Genomic DNA, 18,963 nt, shown 5'->3' with positions numbered 1-18,963 from the left:
GAAACACGCACTCGGAGAACTTTGTCTTGTAGACAATACGTTTGAAGGACAAGGAGGGCCATCAGTCCCCCACGCGGCCAAACTTTGAGTACAGCTGCACTACGTGGTGTCGATGCCCCTGCTTCCGAGACATTTGCGGCCTAGAGACGCCCTTGGGATTTGAAGCGGCTTAGCGATAACTTGTTCGGGCCTGGCGTGTTTTGCTGAGCGCGTCGCGAACTACGGAGAAATGAGAGGGCAACGGAGTTTTAGGGAAGAAGGAAAAGAGCTTTGTTGTCCAATATGCTTATTTTTCAGAGTAAGCCCATCCCTGTGGGTTGTGGCTTAACAAACGGTTGACTCTGATTGGCAACTGAACCTGTGGGACGGGCCAACAGCCCTACCGCCTTTTTTTCTTTGTATATTTGGGCTATAAAAATCGGGACGACATGCTGTCCCTCAGACTTGGCTGAAATCAGGATTGCTGATAGATCAGTGAGCCTCCGTGCTATGCACGTTAAAACGAGTCTGGGCTCTAACAGTCACTGAGACAGTCGAAGAGTGAGACTTTGTTTCTCAATTGTTCAAATTTGTAATGTATTTGTTTTACCTGTCATGTATATAGAAAAGTTCACTTATAAATATTTCTTGTACATCTGATCTCATCGCTTCCTGCCTGCATTTGATCAACAACTGCCGATCATCGTCCGAGAAGCTTCAAGTTCCAACGATGAAGCGAGGACAGAGATCGAACGAAACTTTACTGACCCCCCACTCCCTACCTCTCTCTCTCTTTCCCTCTGCATGTCCTTCAATGCGTTGGCTCATTTGTGTAACAGAGAACACGCTGTATTCTATCAAAAATGCAACACACTGGACAATACTCGGAGCGTAGGACATCAAACAGCAGCTAGGGCACGTAAATATTCCAGCGTTATTAGAAACTGCAGCGGAGGATGGTCACGAAGAATCGAATTTGCTCTTCTTAAATATGACGTCCACATGCAGAACGAGCTGGAACTTCTGGTCATGAACGCACGTGCTGAGTGTGATGTGTCTGTTACGGAGAATGAATCAAGCTATACTTCTTCCCCTCCATTACATTTTATTCGTGGTTATAGCAGGTGTTGTTACTTCAGTGGGCAAATTCATGCCGAAGGCTCCCGTCGCTGTTTATTAGCACTATTTAGCGTGCATTGTCAAACAGCACAGATAGCCTAGGAGTCTTCAGAGTTCGCACAGCGCGTAGGAGTGTGTATCGCTCACATTTGACAATATAGACAGGTAGTAATCAGTGTGTGTGTCATCATGTTCTGATAGCACAGCTGTAGCTTGCCTCCAATGGAACAATCAGCGTCCGGCTCTTTCAACGAATATTTCTTTGCCGGCCCGCTCTTTCACCCTTCAGCCGAACAAGGATTCAAGCAACCGGCGGTTGCTCACCGCGAGAACGTCGCCCAATCCACGCGTCTAGAGCATCCCGCGCCGGCAACCAGCGTTCTCCGGCGCGGACGTTCACACGCGCAAGCGCCCGGACCGCCCCGAGCCGATAGCACCATCACCATCCTCCCTCTGATCCCCGCCGACCAAAGTAAGCGCCGAGACGATGCGCCTGCTATTTCTGGCTCGCCAGCGCGCGGCGAACGCCATCTGTCGGGCGTCCCGTCGTTCCCTCCACCGCCGGCCACCTCCGGCGGGGTACCTGCGCTACAACCGTACTTCAGCGCGCGCGCGCGCGCGCGCGCTCGCGCCCTCACTCTCGACGCGTCCCCCTCGCTCGCTTTCTTCCGGCGCGTCCAATGGGAAGCTCGCCGGGAGCCCCCCTAATTGCCCCCTGGCGGAATCCGCGGTATTTAAACGTGCAGTCTCCCCCGGACCGATCCCAAAACATCCTCAGCACTGGCCTTCCGCACGGACCCGGCCAGTCGTCCACGAACCCCGTGCCGCCGTCGTACCATCCGTGTGTCCTCCCTGGTGGACCCACCTCACCCATCCCCCCCTCTTCGCGGCAGCATCTCTCCTCCCCGGCGCGAAGGACGTTCCTCACGCGGATGTGACACTTGGGCCGCCGCTCCCGAGCCAGCGGTCAGTCGTAGCCCAGCGGTCAGCCCGACAAGAGCTCGGCATCGTCCTGCAACACACACACAACCCCTACCTGCCAGCGGGAGGAATCGGCGACAAGTGTTTGTGCCCTGGTGCTCTGAGACGCGCTTCGAGTTTGTCGTCGTCGTCGTCGTAGGCGGCGGCGGACTTGTGGAGTGACTTGGTGAAAAAAAAAATTATTATTAGCAGAAACGTCCTGTGACTTGGTCACTTGTCACGGGAAGGTGTGCTTCTCTGCAAGGTCGTCGCGCCGCGCTGTGACCGCCAGCCCCGGGACAACCGTCGCCCTTGGAGCTGAAGACTGCAACGTCTTCAAAACGGACGTGGAGTTGACAAGGTAAGCTGGCTTGACCTCAATGCCCCGGTGACATCCGTGTTTATCTGAGCCTCACGTTGCCTACGGTGCGGTGCTTCTTCCCACCGAATGTGCTTGTTGATGGTTGCATCGAATCTCTGCGCCATTTCTTGACATCTATTGCAAGGCTCCCGAACTACGCTACTTTTCAGCTTGGCTGTGCGTTTGATTTGGATGTGTTTATATATGTAATAAGTGCAAGAGAGACAACTGCATGAAAAAATACAAAAAAGTGTTGACTCATCACCTACACGTTTGCGAAGATGAAGGCATGAAGCTATTCGCATTAAATTTTCACTGTGACTGACTTAAGGATTGAAGAAATCACGCTGACTCTGTCCCTACACCTGAAAAACAATAAGCAGTGTAAAGTGCATCCCCAAAGAAAAACCGTTGCCAATTTCAACTTCACCTCAAGCGTAGAATAATATCTCATGATTCAGGTTTTCACAAACAGTCCTGAATTATGGATAATGTCTTGCTCCATAATTATTCACTATATATTCCTGTGAACACAACGCATCGCTTTTATAAAATTGACACGGGTCCCCAATCATGATTCTTCAACAATCAAAACTTGAGATTTAAAAGTTCAGGCGATAAAAGAATGAAAAATTTGTTTGAACTCACGATTTTTATTTCGCGTGCGTGCGTGTACATTTACATAGCCTACTGTAACTCTATAGGCTTGCGATCAGCGTAAAAGGCATACTTCATTGAACGTCCATGCTATTTACCTACGCGACACTAATCTGTTCGAAGCCCGTCAATATCGGAGCCCTAACAATCTGACACGAGAAAGCGTGAAAAATTCGGTAACAAAGTTTTCCTTCTTATCTTTTTTTTTATTTTTGCTGTTGGGCGTCTGTGTAAAGGGTCCACGAAGAGGTTACAACTCAACAGACATCGCCTATAGGTAGCCCGAGAAAAATCTTGGCACCGTTAATAGATACAGAACGTATCGCGACGCCAAACAACGGTGCGGACGCTTCGAGGAAAACCGAGCGTTAAAAGTCTAGCAAATCGAAGCACGTTTCTCCGTGCTGTGCTAGCTGCTTCTCCTGCGGAATAACAATGCACGCGTTTCAACGAAGGTCGGTCCGTCACCCCTATTGAGGTGCGCTGACTCCGCCGTCCGCACGGGACCTATTTAATCAAGGCCGCCCATGAATCGACGTTTCCACGAAGAAATTAAAGGATTGCCTAAGGGTCGCCGGTCATGCGGAGCGGCATCGGGAGCCGCTTGAGGAAGCGGTGGCTGGTAAAATTTATCACGTAGTATTACTTTGCTCGTTTGACGGCATTAAGAAACCGAGGCTCGCTTGATCCGGTTGTTGGACTTTACGTACGTTAAGGTCAACAGTAACGCGCACGTTGCGAGTTTCGTAGCGCTCTCGATGCGTCACGCATAATTTCGAAACACTCCGGTCGCCCGTTTCTAAGCGCGAGGAAATAAGTTGCGCTTTCCGCGATACGGTCGCAGCAGCACGGGTTGTTTAAGGAAACTCCCAGCGAACTACTTGGCTTAAGTCCGCAGAACGCGTGCTTTTTAAGTTCGCGGAAGCTTGAAGCCCATCGCGTAATCGCATTGCTCACTCTCAATTTGAGATGCGTCGCCTCACATCCACGGTGCAAGACGTTTTCTCCCTATAGTTAAACCGTGACACATTTAGTGCTGTTAATTTTTTTTTCTTTACCACAAAAGTGCTCTACAGCTTCTGCTGGCTTACCTTGGAGGATCGGAGAGCCAGATGTGTCTTCTAAAGCCACAGGGGTAAAGTTCATGGGGAAATATTATAAGTGGAGAGTTGCAAATCAGCATTTTCATCCGCATCTTAGCGCCCGCTAGAGTAGCGTGCATGCGGTCGAAGTTGCACTGCGTCAAGCAGTGCAACTAGCTGTCGACAAGTGCCTCAAGTCAGTTCTCCGTCTGGTTGTCGTCAGTCCACGAGACCCTCAATGTTGAACGGAAGCCACGAATGTGAAGCCAGAATTCTAAGGGGGCGAAATAGCTTACAGAGTAGAAAGAGGCTTGTGCATCGCAGATTCAGTGGACGTCGGATCCCGTCAATGACGAACGCTCTAATCCTACAGACGGCAAGTGTTCGAGAGACATCGCACAGCAGAGCTCGCTAGCAGACGAGGCCACCCTGTATAGACCCGCGACGCTTTCTTTCTACGTGCAAAAACCAGACGCATTAACGCACGCCTGAACGCCGAGGCGAGAGAGAGTATATACCGGCTTGCGAGGAAGCCACGGCGAACGTATAGCAGTTACGTGGTGCATTGCGGAGGAAACGAAATGAGAAGGAAAAAAAGAAAGAACAGAAGAAGAAGTGACTGCACTTCTCCGGCGATTCTTCTTTTCCCATCCCCCTCCCGTCTCCGCCATTGGTCTCTTCCATTTTCTTTGCCTCGCGATCCCTCTCATGCGAACTTCCTGCACCGTATTTCATCGCCACTCGGCCAGAATCGACCAACGTACGTACGCACGCACGTACGCACGCACGCACACACGCAAGGTTTGGAGCCGTTGTTTCTGTCTGCCTCGGAAGACTCGACGAAAATGAAGGGGAAAAAAAAGAAAATGAAAATACGACTGGTCGGGAGAGGAAACGGCGCACGCGCGCGCCCCTAGTAAGGCAAATAAAGGAGACCTGCCTCGTAAAACACGTCCGGGGCAAAAGAACAAGAACACGGTGCACCTCTTCAAAGGTGCGGTTCCTCCCCGTGTGGGAGCAAAAAACACGGCAGCCGCAGAAACAAAATGAAGCCGCGCAGAGCGGGAGTCAGTGACACTGCAACCGCGGCGCCGAGCTCCTCTCTGGCGTACACCGGTGCCGTCCACGCAAGGGCAGGAGCTGTGCGGTGAAGCCGGAGCTGAAGGAAACGAAAGGGGCTCTCGATATCGCTTTGATAGCGTTATAGCGGCACCGGGAAAGCGAAATTCGAGAAACTGGCCGTAGAATGCCGCTGTACGGCTTGCCGAAAAGAAATGAAGCGACTGATTAAGAAGGTGACGCGAAAAGTTAGCAAAAGACGTCAACATCGTAAAAAGCCATGACAGGAATCAGAACACATGGTGTTGGAAGCGAAGCACGAACGAACGCGTTTTTTTTTTTTTCGACTTCGCTCAGCTCACGTAAATTAAATGTTTCAGACTAGTTCAGTCCGATTGCCTGTGTAGCTCGTGCGACTTTGGAGGCGCCAACACGTTGGATTCCGCTGGTGCCTCCTGGATTGGTCTAACACACGACTTTAATCTGAATTCGATCCGATATAACGATACGGTCGGTTAAATGCTTGCTGTCAGACGGCTAAGCACGGACAAAGTGACACGGGAAAGCGACTACTTCATGCATGGAGTAAGCTCCAATAAGCAAGACGTTCCATTAATAACCTCGGGATTTTCGTGACTCGCTTCGCTTCGTAACCTACGCACCGCATCATTAAACCGCGACTGTGTAGTGGCTGCGGTCTGTACAGTTCCGCCTTAACTACAAGCGTGTGTTACAACAGACCAACACTGATGAAACTCACGAAGTATCAGTCAATACTTGGCCCGCTCTACCTCTCACTTTTCAGCCGCATGCACTAGAAGAAGAAGAAAACAAAATTGAAGGGCGAAGACCGGCAGCTTCAAGGCGTGCATACTACGTGTGCGGTTCGCATAAGAGCGTCATCAAGGGTGGAGGACTTCGCGACTTTCTCTGGGCTGTGCGGCTGGTTGCACGGGCGAACTGCAGGCGCGATTGGGACGATGCCAGTTAAGGTAGCGTGACCCGCTAATGAATTGCGTGTTTCTTGGACGCGGCTCCCCATGGAAGCCAGAGATTGCGCGGCAGGTGGGGTAAGGCGATACGATCGACTCCTGTAAGGGCGGCCCGCCTCATCCGCGTGTGTTATAGGTTCCTATACGTACGATGAGAGCCTAGAAAGAGAGAGAGAGAAAAGGCGAGCGCGATGCAGAAGGTGAGAATAACTTGCTCTAGGCGTTCGCCTGTGTATGACGACACGGTGCGAACAGCAATTTACTAATTATGGGAGGACATGCTAATCGACAGCTTAAGGCTCTGCCAGCGCGCTGGCTTTTTGACAAATGAGAAAAGCGCCAGACGGGGAGGTTGCACGCCGTCTCGTCTAGTTTGAGGCTTGCTTCCCGGAATTTCGTAGGGGAAAAACGTAAAATATACAGGAATTTGACACTTTCTTTCTTTTTTTTTTTTCCCTGGAGCGGTTGGTGTTCCGTCGGAACGAAGGTCTATGAACGTGCGTGCTTGTGTAAAGCAGGCGCTTCTTCCACTTCTCTTTTTTCTCTTGTGCTTCAGGGAGCAAACAAGGCATCGTTATTTGCAGCGATAATCTCGTGATCCGTGAACTCTTTACAGAGTTGACCTTGAACATGTACGCGAGGCAACTGTTCTTTGTTAAGTCAAGCTCACTGTCCTTTTTTAACCTGTCCCACCCTTCTTCGAATAGGCAATTCTGTGCGTTTCTACTTCACCTTCCGAGCTAACAAGCTAAACAGCATCACTCTCACCCAGACTTCTTCGCAAGCGCGAAGAGAAATGCATATCGGTTTTGTTCTAAGTATATGTGTGACTAGATGTATAGATTGCATTTTGCGGCAAAGGGACCAACTCAATGTTTGTCTGTTACTTGGTTCATAACTAACCACTGTCACCCAGCCTATTCAGAAGCTCAAAAGGCTTTTCAACATGTTTAGCTTGAATTAAACAAGCGCACAACACGAGTTCCAAGTTGACGAGCATCTGAGCTTTATTCAAGACTGAGAAAAAAAAGCTTATTTGACAAAACCTAGACGCCTGCAGCCTGCTGCTTCTGACTTCTCACAATGGCACGTAAACAAAGAAACGGGTTCTTCGCTTTCGCAACATAACAGTCAATGGCACGAGCCGACTTCAAAAGCGATTACGCGCCGGAGTTGCCTTCCTCTGTGCACGTGTGGCCGGGCTACAGAAGAACGCGAACGCTGCGACTCCTTCGGTTTTGTCAGGCACAACGCTCTTCACTTTTGTTTTGTTGTTTTTTTTTAGATACGTCCGCGTCTACTTGTGATGCAACTGTTTCGTCGCCGAGTAATCTGTACCCTACCCATATATACACTCTAAGAAAAATCCCGGGGAAAACGGGAGTAACTGCGCCGTTAGTCCTAAAAAGGGCGCTTTCGTCCCTCAAAGGACTAACTGCATGAATGTGCGGGCCGTGTGCAAATTTCGGAGAGTAAGTGTTTAGTCCCTGCTCGGAAAGAGAGCAATGGGAGGACGAACGGCAACAGTTACTCCCCAGGCACTTCGCTGTTTTCGTCCGTGTCATGGAGCGATGCGGCGAAAACGTTATTGTCTATAAATCGTGAATGGTTCGAAGTTCGTGCATTGTCTATTGAACTACATGCAAAGCAGCACCTTGCCTCTTCGTGAGAAAATTACGTGAAACTTAAAACTGGAATGTGAAGAGGCATGCCCTTCGTGCGCACCCCATAAGTGAGCGATACACATTAAACGCGCAAGTCACTGATAGACGGCTAGATTTTCCTGGTCTATAGTACCTAAGTTCCTTCCGTTCCAAGGAGGTTGCGAACTGAAGCGAGGTGTAGCTCAAACGGCACGCGCTAAGCGACAGAGAAATTGCCCTTCTCTGTCGTCTTCGGTGCCCCGTTTGAGCTCGCTACATGTGCATGACGTAGTGCCTCAGTTTAAATCACCCTAAAAATACTCGGGCTGATTTCTTTTCGCAGTCGCTTATGGTTGCAAGTACACTCAACGTTAGACTCTGACTGCATAGCTTGCACAAAATACAGTCACTTTTATATTGCCGCACTTGCGTTCCCATGCTTAACCTTGTCGAAATAGCCAGTCTTGCCAAGCAAGCGGCGTGGTGAAGTGGTTAGAGTACCTGACTTGTGAGCGAGAGGACGTGAGTTCGAATCCTGCTGTCAGGCACATTTTTTTTTCAGCTCAATAATTTTTTATTAGGGTATAAATGCCTATTTTAATTAATTACACCTTTGCGGAGCATCGGAACGAATTACAGTTACTCCCTTGAGGACCATCGGGCAGGGGCAACTGTTAGTCCCCGAAGGAGTAAGCGCATGGGGAGTAACAGTTCATCCCATGTCAGTTCGTCCCCAAAAGGACTAATGGTTGTGGCAAATCAGTTAGTCCCCAAAAGGACTAACCTCCCTACCCCTTTTAGTCCTTTTTTTCTTAGAGTGTAGTGCTCACGTGGCTCCGGCCGCAACGCTATAGCGTTTGCAAAGAAGATGCGAAGTTGGGTTGCGTAACGCGTTCACGCGCCATTTGGAGCGACCTTCCGATATTCTCACCCGGCGGTCGAAGCACGCTGCAGAGGCGTCGTTCTACGCGACGCAGCCTACAGACGCTGATTCCGTACACAGCGTCGCTTGCCCGCTTGCGTGCATCGCGTCGAGTATCGAGGCAAGAACGAGCTCAGAAGGGCGCCGTCCAGTCACTCGGAACCCCTCCTTGTGATTAGCCCCGTGGCCGGCAGAACTCCCAATCCGCCGAAGCATTTACCGAGTCAGTAAAGCTATGCAGAGGCGTTCACACACGTCTTGCGTGGTGCAGGCTTAACACACACACACACACACACAAAATAAAGGAAGAAGGCCCCAAAACAAGGGCAAATTACCATTAAAAAGACAGAAAGAAAACAGGAGGGCGCCGCATAACTCGGGATTACTTTACGCTCAAAGGTCCCTCGCCATTTTTTTTTTTCAACCCGGTGAACTGCAGGGCGATAACGCGATTGCACAATGCCAACGCACCCTCCTCTTCCTCTGGCTGAGGAGCAATGTCTCCATTTGCGGTGCTCTTTGGCACGGTTCGATTCTTTTGGAGATTTTTTTTTATATTTTTTGTTTGTCTTACTTCTCTCGGCCTTCCTCCGTGGCTGTTAATCTTTTTTGTTGCTGTTGTGTGTGCCACGAAGACACGCAAGGTTGCGTTTGAACCTGGAGCTGGAGCGTGTACTAAACCATATATAGGAGAGCCACGAGGATTACTGAAGCGTACCGTAATCCACCGGACTGACGCCGCTCGAATAACCTGTAAGTCAAGTGTGGACCACTCCGGTCCACACGCAGGTCTCTCTTTGTTTGTGACAGAGCAATAAAAATGGGAGATAGTGAGCGGAGAAAAAATAATAACAATAATGCACTGGAGGCATTGGACTGCAGCGCCTGTCAGCGCATCGGATGACGGTGAAACGTTGCCTTCGTTGGATTAGCCACAGACTAGGAATGGTAGTCACATATATATGTATATATGCATATCGACGATTATCAGTATGTACCCGAAACAGCGTTAGTCTGGTCATTGGCCCATGGGGTCTGTCCATGCACAGTTCCTGAGGAAAATTTGTATGCCATTGTGTCGCGAAAACGCTGAAATTATTTCCCGCGCCGTCTATTGGCCGCGTTTGCAAGAACTGTCAGGTTCATCATGACATCGAGGGAAGTTGGTGAATCCTCTCTGAATTTCTTCCATCTTCGTTTCTTTGACTGCGACGAAATTTGTCTCCCAGTTTCTTGCCATGTGCCCGCGCCCCACCGGGTTTTGTCCCTGACTGTAATAAGGTGCTGACCTGCTACAGTCCTGAAAAAAGTGTGATTGATTTTGACATATTTTACCGGCTGCAACTTGAGTCACATATTTGCATGCGGTAATGTGGGAAAGGGAGCTTTAATTTTTATGATCAGTGTGCACAATCCAGGTAAAGCGCTGTAAACAAACGGATAACCAGTGTAGAAGATGTACAAGGACACCATAACTCGCGACTAACACTCCTGCATCAAATTTCGCCATATTTCGTTTTGCTGTTTATAGCGGCTCAAGCCCAAGCGAACAGTGGTATCAACTCTACGATTCATCATGGTGAAACCCTTACCTGGCCAAAAAGAAATAAAAATAAAAATATTTTTTGTTCTTCCCTCTGCTCCTCCAGATCAGCAGCTCTCCCCAACGAACGCACTCATTCAAAGCAACTGTTCGAAATCCCACTAGCACTCGCTATGTGGCATCCTTCGATTACCCTTCTCAAGCCGGCGCGCGCGAGCCGATGGATGATGACTCACGCCGGCAGCGAACTTACGTCACGTCCATAGGAGAGCCGTGTATCAAAGCGAACAAGACGCGTACCTGCAGAAGTCGGCCGAGTAGCAGCCGGCGTCTGCACGGTGTGCAGTCTGCGAATGCCTTTCACATACTCACACAAAAAAACTACGCCTTCTCTGCGGGGCTCGTTCAAGCTTCACGATAGACACGCGCAGCGTCGCCGAGCGGCGGTGGCAGCGGCCGACCGTTAATTCAGCATCCTCCGGCGAAGTTTTGCGCCGATGTGGGCTGCAGACCGGCACAGACGCAGGCGCGGCGGCGGAGCCTGCAGTAGCGCGGCACGCTGACTGGCACACCGCCCGTCGCCAAAGGTCGTTCTCTCCTGCCAGCCGGAGAGGTGGCCGCGCTCGCTGTTGCCAGTCGTTTAAGCCCAGCAGTGCCGGGGCGCGTCTCCGCGGTCTCGCGTGTGACGAATGGATTCGCTCAGATTCGCCGTCTGAGTCCCCTCCTGCCGATCTTCGGCGCAGCCGTCTAGGAACGCCGCCGCCGCCGCCGCTCCAAACGGCGCGCACGCCGAACGGGACGAGGTGGCGAGAGAGGAGACGCTGGGTCCTTCGCCTGGATTAATGCGCGCCCCGCCACTTCGCCGGAGCGAGCAGCAGGCGATAGCGGAGGAAGAGGCTTGCTTGCTTGCTTGCTCGCCGGAATGCTGAATTCCCACTCGTCCCGCCACTGCTAGCTGCTTCGGGCGGCGGCGACGGCGGCGGCGGTTCGGTGGTTCAGCCTGTTCGTTAGAGCGCCGAGATCTCCTCCTTCCCATCGTCGCCGTCTTCCTTGCTTTCTGCCTATCGCTTCCCCACGTCCCCTCCCGTCTAGCTGTCTTATCCATGCTCCACTCTCTCGCGTATGCACCCCCCCCCCCCCCCACCACCACCACCACAAAAAGAAACGGCGAAGAAGTGCGCTTTATCGTTATTATTTTGCTGCTGGTGGTGGTGGTGCTTCTACGACTACTTTGATCTCCACCATCATCTCGTGCCCCCCCTCTCTCCTGCGCCCCTCATATAGCGGGTCCACCTCGGCAGAAGACTCGTCAGTCAGCATCGTCGTCGTCACGGCGGGCTTCGATAAACGAGAGGAACGCGATGCGTTCCTTCGCGCCTCCGATCTTGCTGCTCTTCTTTCTTGCCGCGGCGAGAAAAGATAACAAACGCGCCCGAAGCCAGCCACGCAGCGGCAGCGGTCGCAGGTTTCGCAGCGTCTCTACGTCCCGCCACCTATAGGTGCCGTTTCGTAGCGGTTTCTCGTGCCTTGGGCATCTCGGAGAAGGCTGCCTATCGGTCCCGGATTTTCGTCTCTGTGTTCTCTTCGACTTCTCTCTCTTTTTCTCTTCTGCCTCTCCTAGAGAGTTCAGCTGCCGTCGCGGAGAGAACCGGCGGGATGGCTCGCAATAGCGACGCCTGTGCGTGCCGCCGACACCTCTGGAACGGTCTGGAACTTCTCTTTACGCTCCGCACCCTTCCTCCTTCTGTCTGTCTCTTCCGAGCAGATTTTCTTCTTTCTTTCTTCGTTTCTTCGTTTTTTCGTTCCCCCTCTCATCTTTCGTTTGCGATTGACTCCGGGTACAGGACTGCGTGTTTGCACCCACGCTCGCCGGAAGCTAGCCCAGCTGAAACCTGTTCGCCGAGTACGTACAGTGTTGCCACCTGAAGTGGCCCGGTATAGGGCAATACACTCCTCCCTCCCTTCATGTGCGTGTGTGTGTGCGTGTGTGTGGACACAAGGACTGAATGAGAGCTGAACTTGTGTTTGTCTAATCTTTCTTATATTTTCCTGCTTCTTTTTTGCTTTGTTCTAAACAAATAATTTCAGCTATGGTACGCGCCGCCAGCGCCGTCTTCCCGAGCCAGCGGCGAGTTCCGCGAACTCGTTCACAAAGAAGGCGGTTCCCGGCTATCGGTGTAAGTGTGAGACCTGGGTTGGGTCATTACACCGGCTGACGGCTTGTGTTTTCGTGGGTTATACAAGATGAAGGTCAATATGACGTTCGTGTCTGACCTGGGACAACGCAAGGTGTGTATATACTGACGTAGTCGCACAGTGACGTCTAGTGACGGTGTCGCTTGATGTACGCAATTCCGTTTTGCGTGGGCTATACGGAAAGGCGTTTGATTCAGTAGAGATACCAGCAGTCGTAGAGGCATTACGTAATCAAGGAGTACAGGAGGCATAAGTGAATATTTTGGAAAATATCTACAAAGATTCCACAGCTACCTTGGTTCTCCACAAGAAAAGAAGAAAGATACATTTAAAGAAAGAGGTGACGTAAGGAGGCACAACCTCTCCAATGCTACTCACTGCATAGTTGGATTACGTGTTCAAGCTATTAAACTGGGAAGGCTTTGGAATGAGGATCAACGGAGAATATCTCAGCAACCTTCGATTTGCAGCTGACATAGTCCTGTTCAGCAAAACTGGAGACGGATTGCAACAAATGATTGAGGACCTTAACAGAGAAAGTGTAAGAGTGGAGTTAAAGATTAAGATGCAGAAGACAAAGATAGTACTCTGTAACCTGGCAAGAGAACAAGAGTTCAAGATCGCCAGTCAGCCTCTAGAGTCTGCGAAAGAGTACGCTTACCTAGGTCAATTACTCACAGGGGACCCGATCATGAGAAGGAAACTTACAGAAGAATAAAAATGGGTTGGCGTGCATGCGGCGGTCATTGCCAGATCCTGACTAGAAGCTCACCCCTACAATTGAAAAGAATGTACAAACAATGCATTCTACCGGTGCTAACATATGGGGCAGAAATTTGAAGGTTCACAAGGAAGCTCCAAAACAAGTTGCGAAATGCGAAAACGCTCGTGTCCCGTGCAATAGGGGCACGGGGCACGTTAAAGATTTCCTGGTGGTCAAAACTAATTTGGAGTCCCCCCGCTACGCGTGCCTCATGATCAAATCGTGGCATACCGGCACGTAAAAACCGCATAATTCAATTCAATTAGTTCAGGAATTAACGGGAATGCAGATGTTTAATTATGCACGTGTACACTGTAAAATAAGGGTCATCCAACGTCTGCATGGCTGTGCTGTATAGAGACTCATTTGTCGAAGAATAACCCTTTAAATACCTTATTATGTTCCTGGCCTCACTTCGACGTCAATCTGTTGACAAGATTTCACGCAGCACGATATCCAGCAGAAAGATAAAAAAAAAAAAAACGTGACATTGGGTAAGAAAGTGAAGCTTCTGCCTGATGGTCAAAATCCCGGGCGACAGCTGCCAAAGTGAGCGACGAGAAAGCAAAAACAACGCGTGATTGAAAAGAGAGCATGTAGTTAGCGTTTACCTGTACTAGATATCGCTTCAGCTCTTGCCCTCATGCGTTACTGCTGTTCCACTCCCTCGTCTAACGGAGATGGCAAATCAGTAACGCGATCGTAACCAGAACACGTAAATCCAGCATAAACGAGGCAGGCGAGATCAGAGGGAGAGGTCGCCGAATGCAAGGGTGACGTAATGACCAGCTTACTCTGGTCCCAATGCGCAGGAAAAACCAGGACAGCGAAGTCAGGTGGAAAAGGCCGTCCTCGTCAATAAGAAAAGGGAACACTCCTTGCCCCGTCCCGACAGCAACAATCAGCGGTTGTCCAACAGCGGACCGGCCGCCGACCAGCATCTCTCGAATTCCAGCAAAAGGCAGTGGCACTTCCTTGTATGACGTAATCCTTATTCCTCAAGAGCGCGAGCTGCACCGCGTGAAGCACCGACAGAAGGCGACAGGAAGCGAATGACATGACTACAGCCGCGGACGAATGGGAATTTCCCGTTTTTTCTCAACGCGATGACACAGTTCAGGCCCACGCGTCTCGAAGTTTTGAGAAAGCAGACAAGGCGACAGCTAACACAGACCGCAACCGCGGAATGGGCCACTCAAACACGCCCTCGCCTCAACAGTGACAGCTAGCCCCCGTCGAGAAGAAGCAGCCGGCGAAAGTGCCTGCAACTTGGCGATGATATCGCATCCCGGCAAGGCGTCCGTACTTACCGTTGCAGGAGAAAGGAGATGGGGCAGGATCGTCGGGAGGAGTTTTTTTTTTTCATTCTTTTTTTCTGCGCTTCTCGGACGCGTCTGAAACTTTTATTGCTGCCACACGTCTATCCTACACCTGTCAGCTCCACTACTGCGCTGACCCTGATTCCGCGAGATGATCACGTGTACACTTGAGCGCTCCCACGATGCTTCGCAAAACGCTGCTGTCTTTCAGTTCGCCGCCTGTTTGTTTTTTTCCCATCGTAACAAGAGTAGCAGGAGCTACTGAGGATGCAGGTAGACTGAATCGAGTGCTTGCTACTCTCGCTGCACACGAAAGCGAAAGGATGTGAAGATCTTTCTCTCGAGCGATGTGGATAGTTTGTGTAACTTCACGACAGTGTCATCGCCACTGCACTGACTGTCGTAATGAAACTTGCACGTCAATCATGACAGAACTTCGTATGAATATACCACCTTGTTTTGCAATGGCCGGGACACTAAAGTTGCTTTCCGTCGTCTTGCAATGCTCTTCATTTTAGGCAGTTTATCGACGTAGTGTATGTACGAAAGGCCGCTGTACAATATAGGAGAAAAGTTCGCGGTGCGCGGTTGCAGGAAAGTAATAAATTCACCCAATTAATTTCTGGCATGAACAGGCAGCCACCACATGACGTGTTTAGCCTACGCTTCCCTTCATTATTAAAGGCTGCCGACCTAAGTCTGGGAAACATTCTTCTGTATGGCTGCATCGTTCGCTAATTTTTTTGCACGCCTGCCAGATACACGCCTATACAATTTGATTTCTTAAACACTGATTCTGCAATGTTTCAGTGCTGTATTGTAGGACCCAAAAGCAAGCATAGGAAGGAGCCCGACACGAACACATGTCTCAGAGTTGTAGCATGCCGCCTACGGCATATTGTGACGCGTCACCCATATGACAAGCTGCTTGTTATTATAGCATGGCACTCTTCGGCCACACCTGGCCCTTGCGCCATTAAACATCAAATATTCATTCAAACTGCTTGTTCCTGGACTGTATCCGTCCAAAACTAGCGCGGGTTTCCGAATGCTCCTAAGAGAGGTTCGAACAAGTCCAAAAGAGAACGTTAACCAGCAGAATTCCAGCTTCGCGAACGACGGTTGAGGGACTCCGGCGTGTTTCGTGTTTCCGGTAAGTCCGTCCATAGCCGGTAATATACTCGGTAGTACAGTAACGTGGCGGCGTTCGGATGGCTGCTGTCCAAACACTCGTCTCACAATAATTTGGCAGCGAAGCTGGAGCCTACAGCTGGCGTCAGAGAACTCAACCGTGCTCAATAAAACGTGGGTGTTCGCCCTCCTCGAGCACAGTCCCGATTTCCAGAGGCTATCCCATTGTCCTGTTCAACAACACTGGGGTCAAGTCACAACAAATGATTTAGGAACTTAACTGAGAAAGTGTAAGAGTGGGGTTGAAGATTTATATGCAGAAGACAATGTTCGATAGCCTGGCAAGGGAACAAGAATTCAGGATGGGCAGTCAGCCTCTGGATTATGTATAGGAGTACGTTTGTCTAGGTGAATTGATAACAGGGGACCGTGATCATGAGAAACAAATTTACAGAAAAATAAAAATGGTTTGGGAGAGCATACGGCAGGCATTACCAAATCCTGACTGGAAGCTTACCACTCTCGTTTAAAAGAAAACTATACAATCACTGCATTCTACCAGTGCAAACATATGTGGCGGAAACTTGGAAGTTCACGAAGAAGCTGGAGCACAAGTTAAGGACCGCGCATAGAGCGATGGAACGAAGAATGTTAGGCGTAATCTTAAGATACAGGAAGATAGCTGTGTGGTTGAGAGAGCAAACGTGGATAGCCGATATTCTAGTTGGCATTAAGAGGGGAAAAAAAGGGAACTGGGCAGCTCATGTAAGGCGTAGGGTAGATAACCGTTACACTATTAGTGTTATAAAATGGGTGCCAAGGGAAGGGAAGCGCAATTGAGGACGGCAGAAAACTATAGGTGGAGTGATAGATTAGGAAATTTGCATGCGCTAGTTGGAATTAGCTAGCGCAAGACAGGAGTAATTGGAGGTCGTAGGAAGAGGTCTTCGTCCTGCAAGGCACATGAAATGATGATGATGATGATGATGATGATGATGATGATGATGATGATGATGATGATCTCTTGTACACTGCTTGAACAGCAGTCAGTAGCCCATCATTTCGAGACGAAGTATACATTGTAAACACTACGGGGCGCTCGCTCTATTCGGGTATCCAGCGCTGCCTTCACAGTTCATGCGCGGAGCTGAACAAGAAAAGAAAGAAAGGTGGAGAAGAAGCGAATCTCGCGTCGCTTGCAGTAGAACAAAGCAACGCGGCGCGGAAGGCCAGGGCACACATAGCAGCTTCTCCTTCCTCGATTGTCTTGGGTGTCGAGACTGCGGCACTCAGCCTGCCGGCCCCCTAACGCCCTCTCTCCTTCCCTCTCTGCCGGTTGCACCAGTATTAAGAGCCTCTCCCTCCTTCTTCCTCTGCTCCTTCTCTTGCTGATTCTGCCCTCGCCACCGCCGAACCCGTAATACCGCGCCGCGCGGGCTTCCCGCGCTAAGCTTCTTTTCTCTAGCGAAGAGGTCGACCCTTTGAGGTGGCCGCGCGCGCGCCGAGGTTGTCTGTGGTCGAAGGGAAGAGGGTCCTCGCAGACTTCCTCCCCCAGAACGCGTACATAAAACCGCGGTTTCTTTGCGGTCTGGCGTCTGGGGCGCCCGTACCTGCTGTACAGCCGGCCTGTCTTCGTGCGTGCGTACGCCTGCTAATTGCGGCGAGAAGCGCTAAAATTAATTGGCCGCTTGCGCAACTCTGCACGGCCACGTTCCTCCTCACCGTCCCGTCCGCGCAGTCTCTTGGATCTCCCTCTGCCTGTGGTTCTTTGCAGTTCCTGCGCGCCTGCCCGTCGTCATTGTCGCGGCGACATATTGAATCTCGACGGGTGGACGCAGCGCTCCGTCGGCCTCGGTGGGAAACAATGCAAGAAAACGCAAGTGCACGCGCTGCGGTTCCATCCCTTTCCCTGGGACGAAGGCTGCGGAGAGAGAGAGAGAGACAGAGAGAGAGAGAGAGGGTACGGCGAGACCTCTTCGTCTCGTCTCGTTAATGCCCGCTGTGTAAACGTGCGCGCAACCGTGAATAGTTTTGGCCCGCGCGCGCGCGAGCGTGCGTGCATTTGTACGTTAGATGCACACCTGCTTTCCGTCGTGTCCCCTGAAGACGGGTCGAGGTTGGCGCGCCCACTCGTACCTTTGCAGTGACGTGGACCGCTGCTGCCCACGACGAAAATACAATTATCCCTGATCTCCGCGCGTGTCCGGTGGGACTGTGTATAGAAACGTCGAAGATGTTTAACCCTAATGAGCCGGCAGGGTCACGGGAGGAGTAAACCGAGAGCGATTCGAGCGTACTGAGCGGAGGAGGAATTAGTCGCTACTCTCGTTTCTTTCGCCGGAAATCTCCAGGATGTTTCATTTCCTTCGTGCGGACAGCGCGTTCCTGTGTACGTTTGACGAACGTTAATTGACTGTGTATGTGTGTGTGTGGAAGGGAGTGATGCTATATAGTGAGGTGCAAACGAGAAGGATGATTTGTCTGAATCATCGCTGTACTTTAATGCATCGTTGTCTGTACGTAAATTGCCTGCTCATAGTCCGTCGGGTCTTCTATTCGAGCGACTGCGACCGCCGCATAAAATTTTCACGTAGTCGTTCTAGCGAGTGTCCTCGCCGTTGTCCTCTTCCTCGATGACAGCACACGAAATAAATTTAGGCGGGCAATTTCGCAAAGGCAACTCGCTCGTAAACGATGAAGGCAAATGCTGGGACCGTGTCTCACTGTTCGTAGTTTGCTGCTTATCGGACAAGGGATAGATCAAAAGGATTAGTGATCAGTGGGAGGATAGAAACGAAAAAAAAAAAAGGAATACAAATAAAGATGAGTGGAGAAAGTGAAGACGCTGCTTCGTAACTTAACAGTCTTCCGCTTTCCTTCTGCAACATATCGCACATATTCCTCGGTACAGCGTATAGGGAGGGTCTAAGTCGAGCGAATCGAGAAAGAGACAGAGATGGCGTGAGCTACAGCCGGTAGTACGTGGTACGTGTGTAAGATGGTGATCCATACCTTTACGCTGTAAGAACTATCATACATGCCTTAGAAAGTTCGTCTACATCTCGGAAGCCTATGTGCACACGCTTGAGAACGCCCAAAGTAAGCGTAATCTTAGTTTAAACCGCGTGTTTCTTTCGCTTTGCTGTTGAACAGACCCGCCTATAACATAAATCTCACTCGCCCACTCTCGTGGCGTGGCGGGATATACACGGCCAGCATTAGACGCGGAGGCACTCT

At 50.6% G+C, this 18,963-nt stretch overlaps 2 protein-coding genes across 3 annotated transcripts in view; both read left to right on the top strand.

The window, feature by feature from the left end:
* The window catches only part of LOC142574556 (uncharacterized), a 35,093-nt gene extending 33,057 nt beyond the window's left edge, over positions 1-2,036 (top strand). The window contains exon 4 of the mRNA XM_075683609.1: positions 1,845-2,036. Within this exon, the coding sequence (XP_075539724.1) occupies positions 1,845-2,036 (192 nt within the window). The remainder of the gene's footprint in view (positions 1-1,844) is intronic.
* LOC142575853 (uncharacterized) overlaps positions 1,880-18,963 on the top strand; it is a 156,368-nt gene continuing 139,284 nt past the window's right edge. For both annotated transcript variants that reach the window (XM_075685554.1, XM_075685553.1), the window contains exon 1: positions 1,880-2,419. The gene's annotated coding sequence lies outside the window, so the exon portion shown is untranslated. The remainder of the gene's footprint in view (positions 2,420-18,963) is intronic.

This window comes from Dermacentor variabilis, chromosome 3 (genome assembly GCF_050947875.1).
Source record: "Dermacentor variabilis isolate Ectoservices chromosome 3, ASM5094787v1, whole genome shotgun sequence".
In the NCBI taxonomy this organism is placed as follows: domain Eukaryota; kingdom Metazoa; phylum Arthropoda; class Arachnida; order Ixodida; family Ixodidae; genus Dermacentor; species Dermacentor variabilis.
Note: the sequence above shows the minus strand (reverse complement) of the source record. Positions and strands in the feature narration are given on the sequence as shown.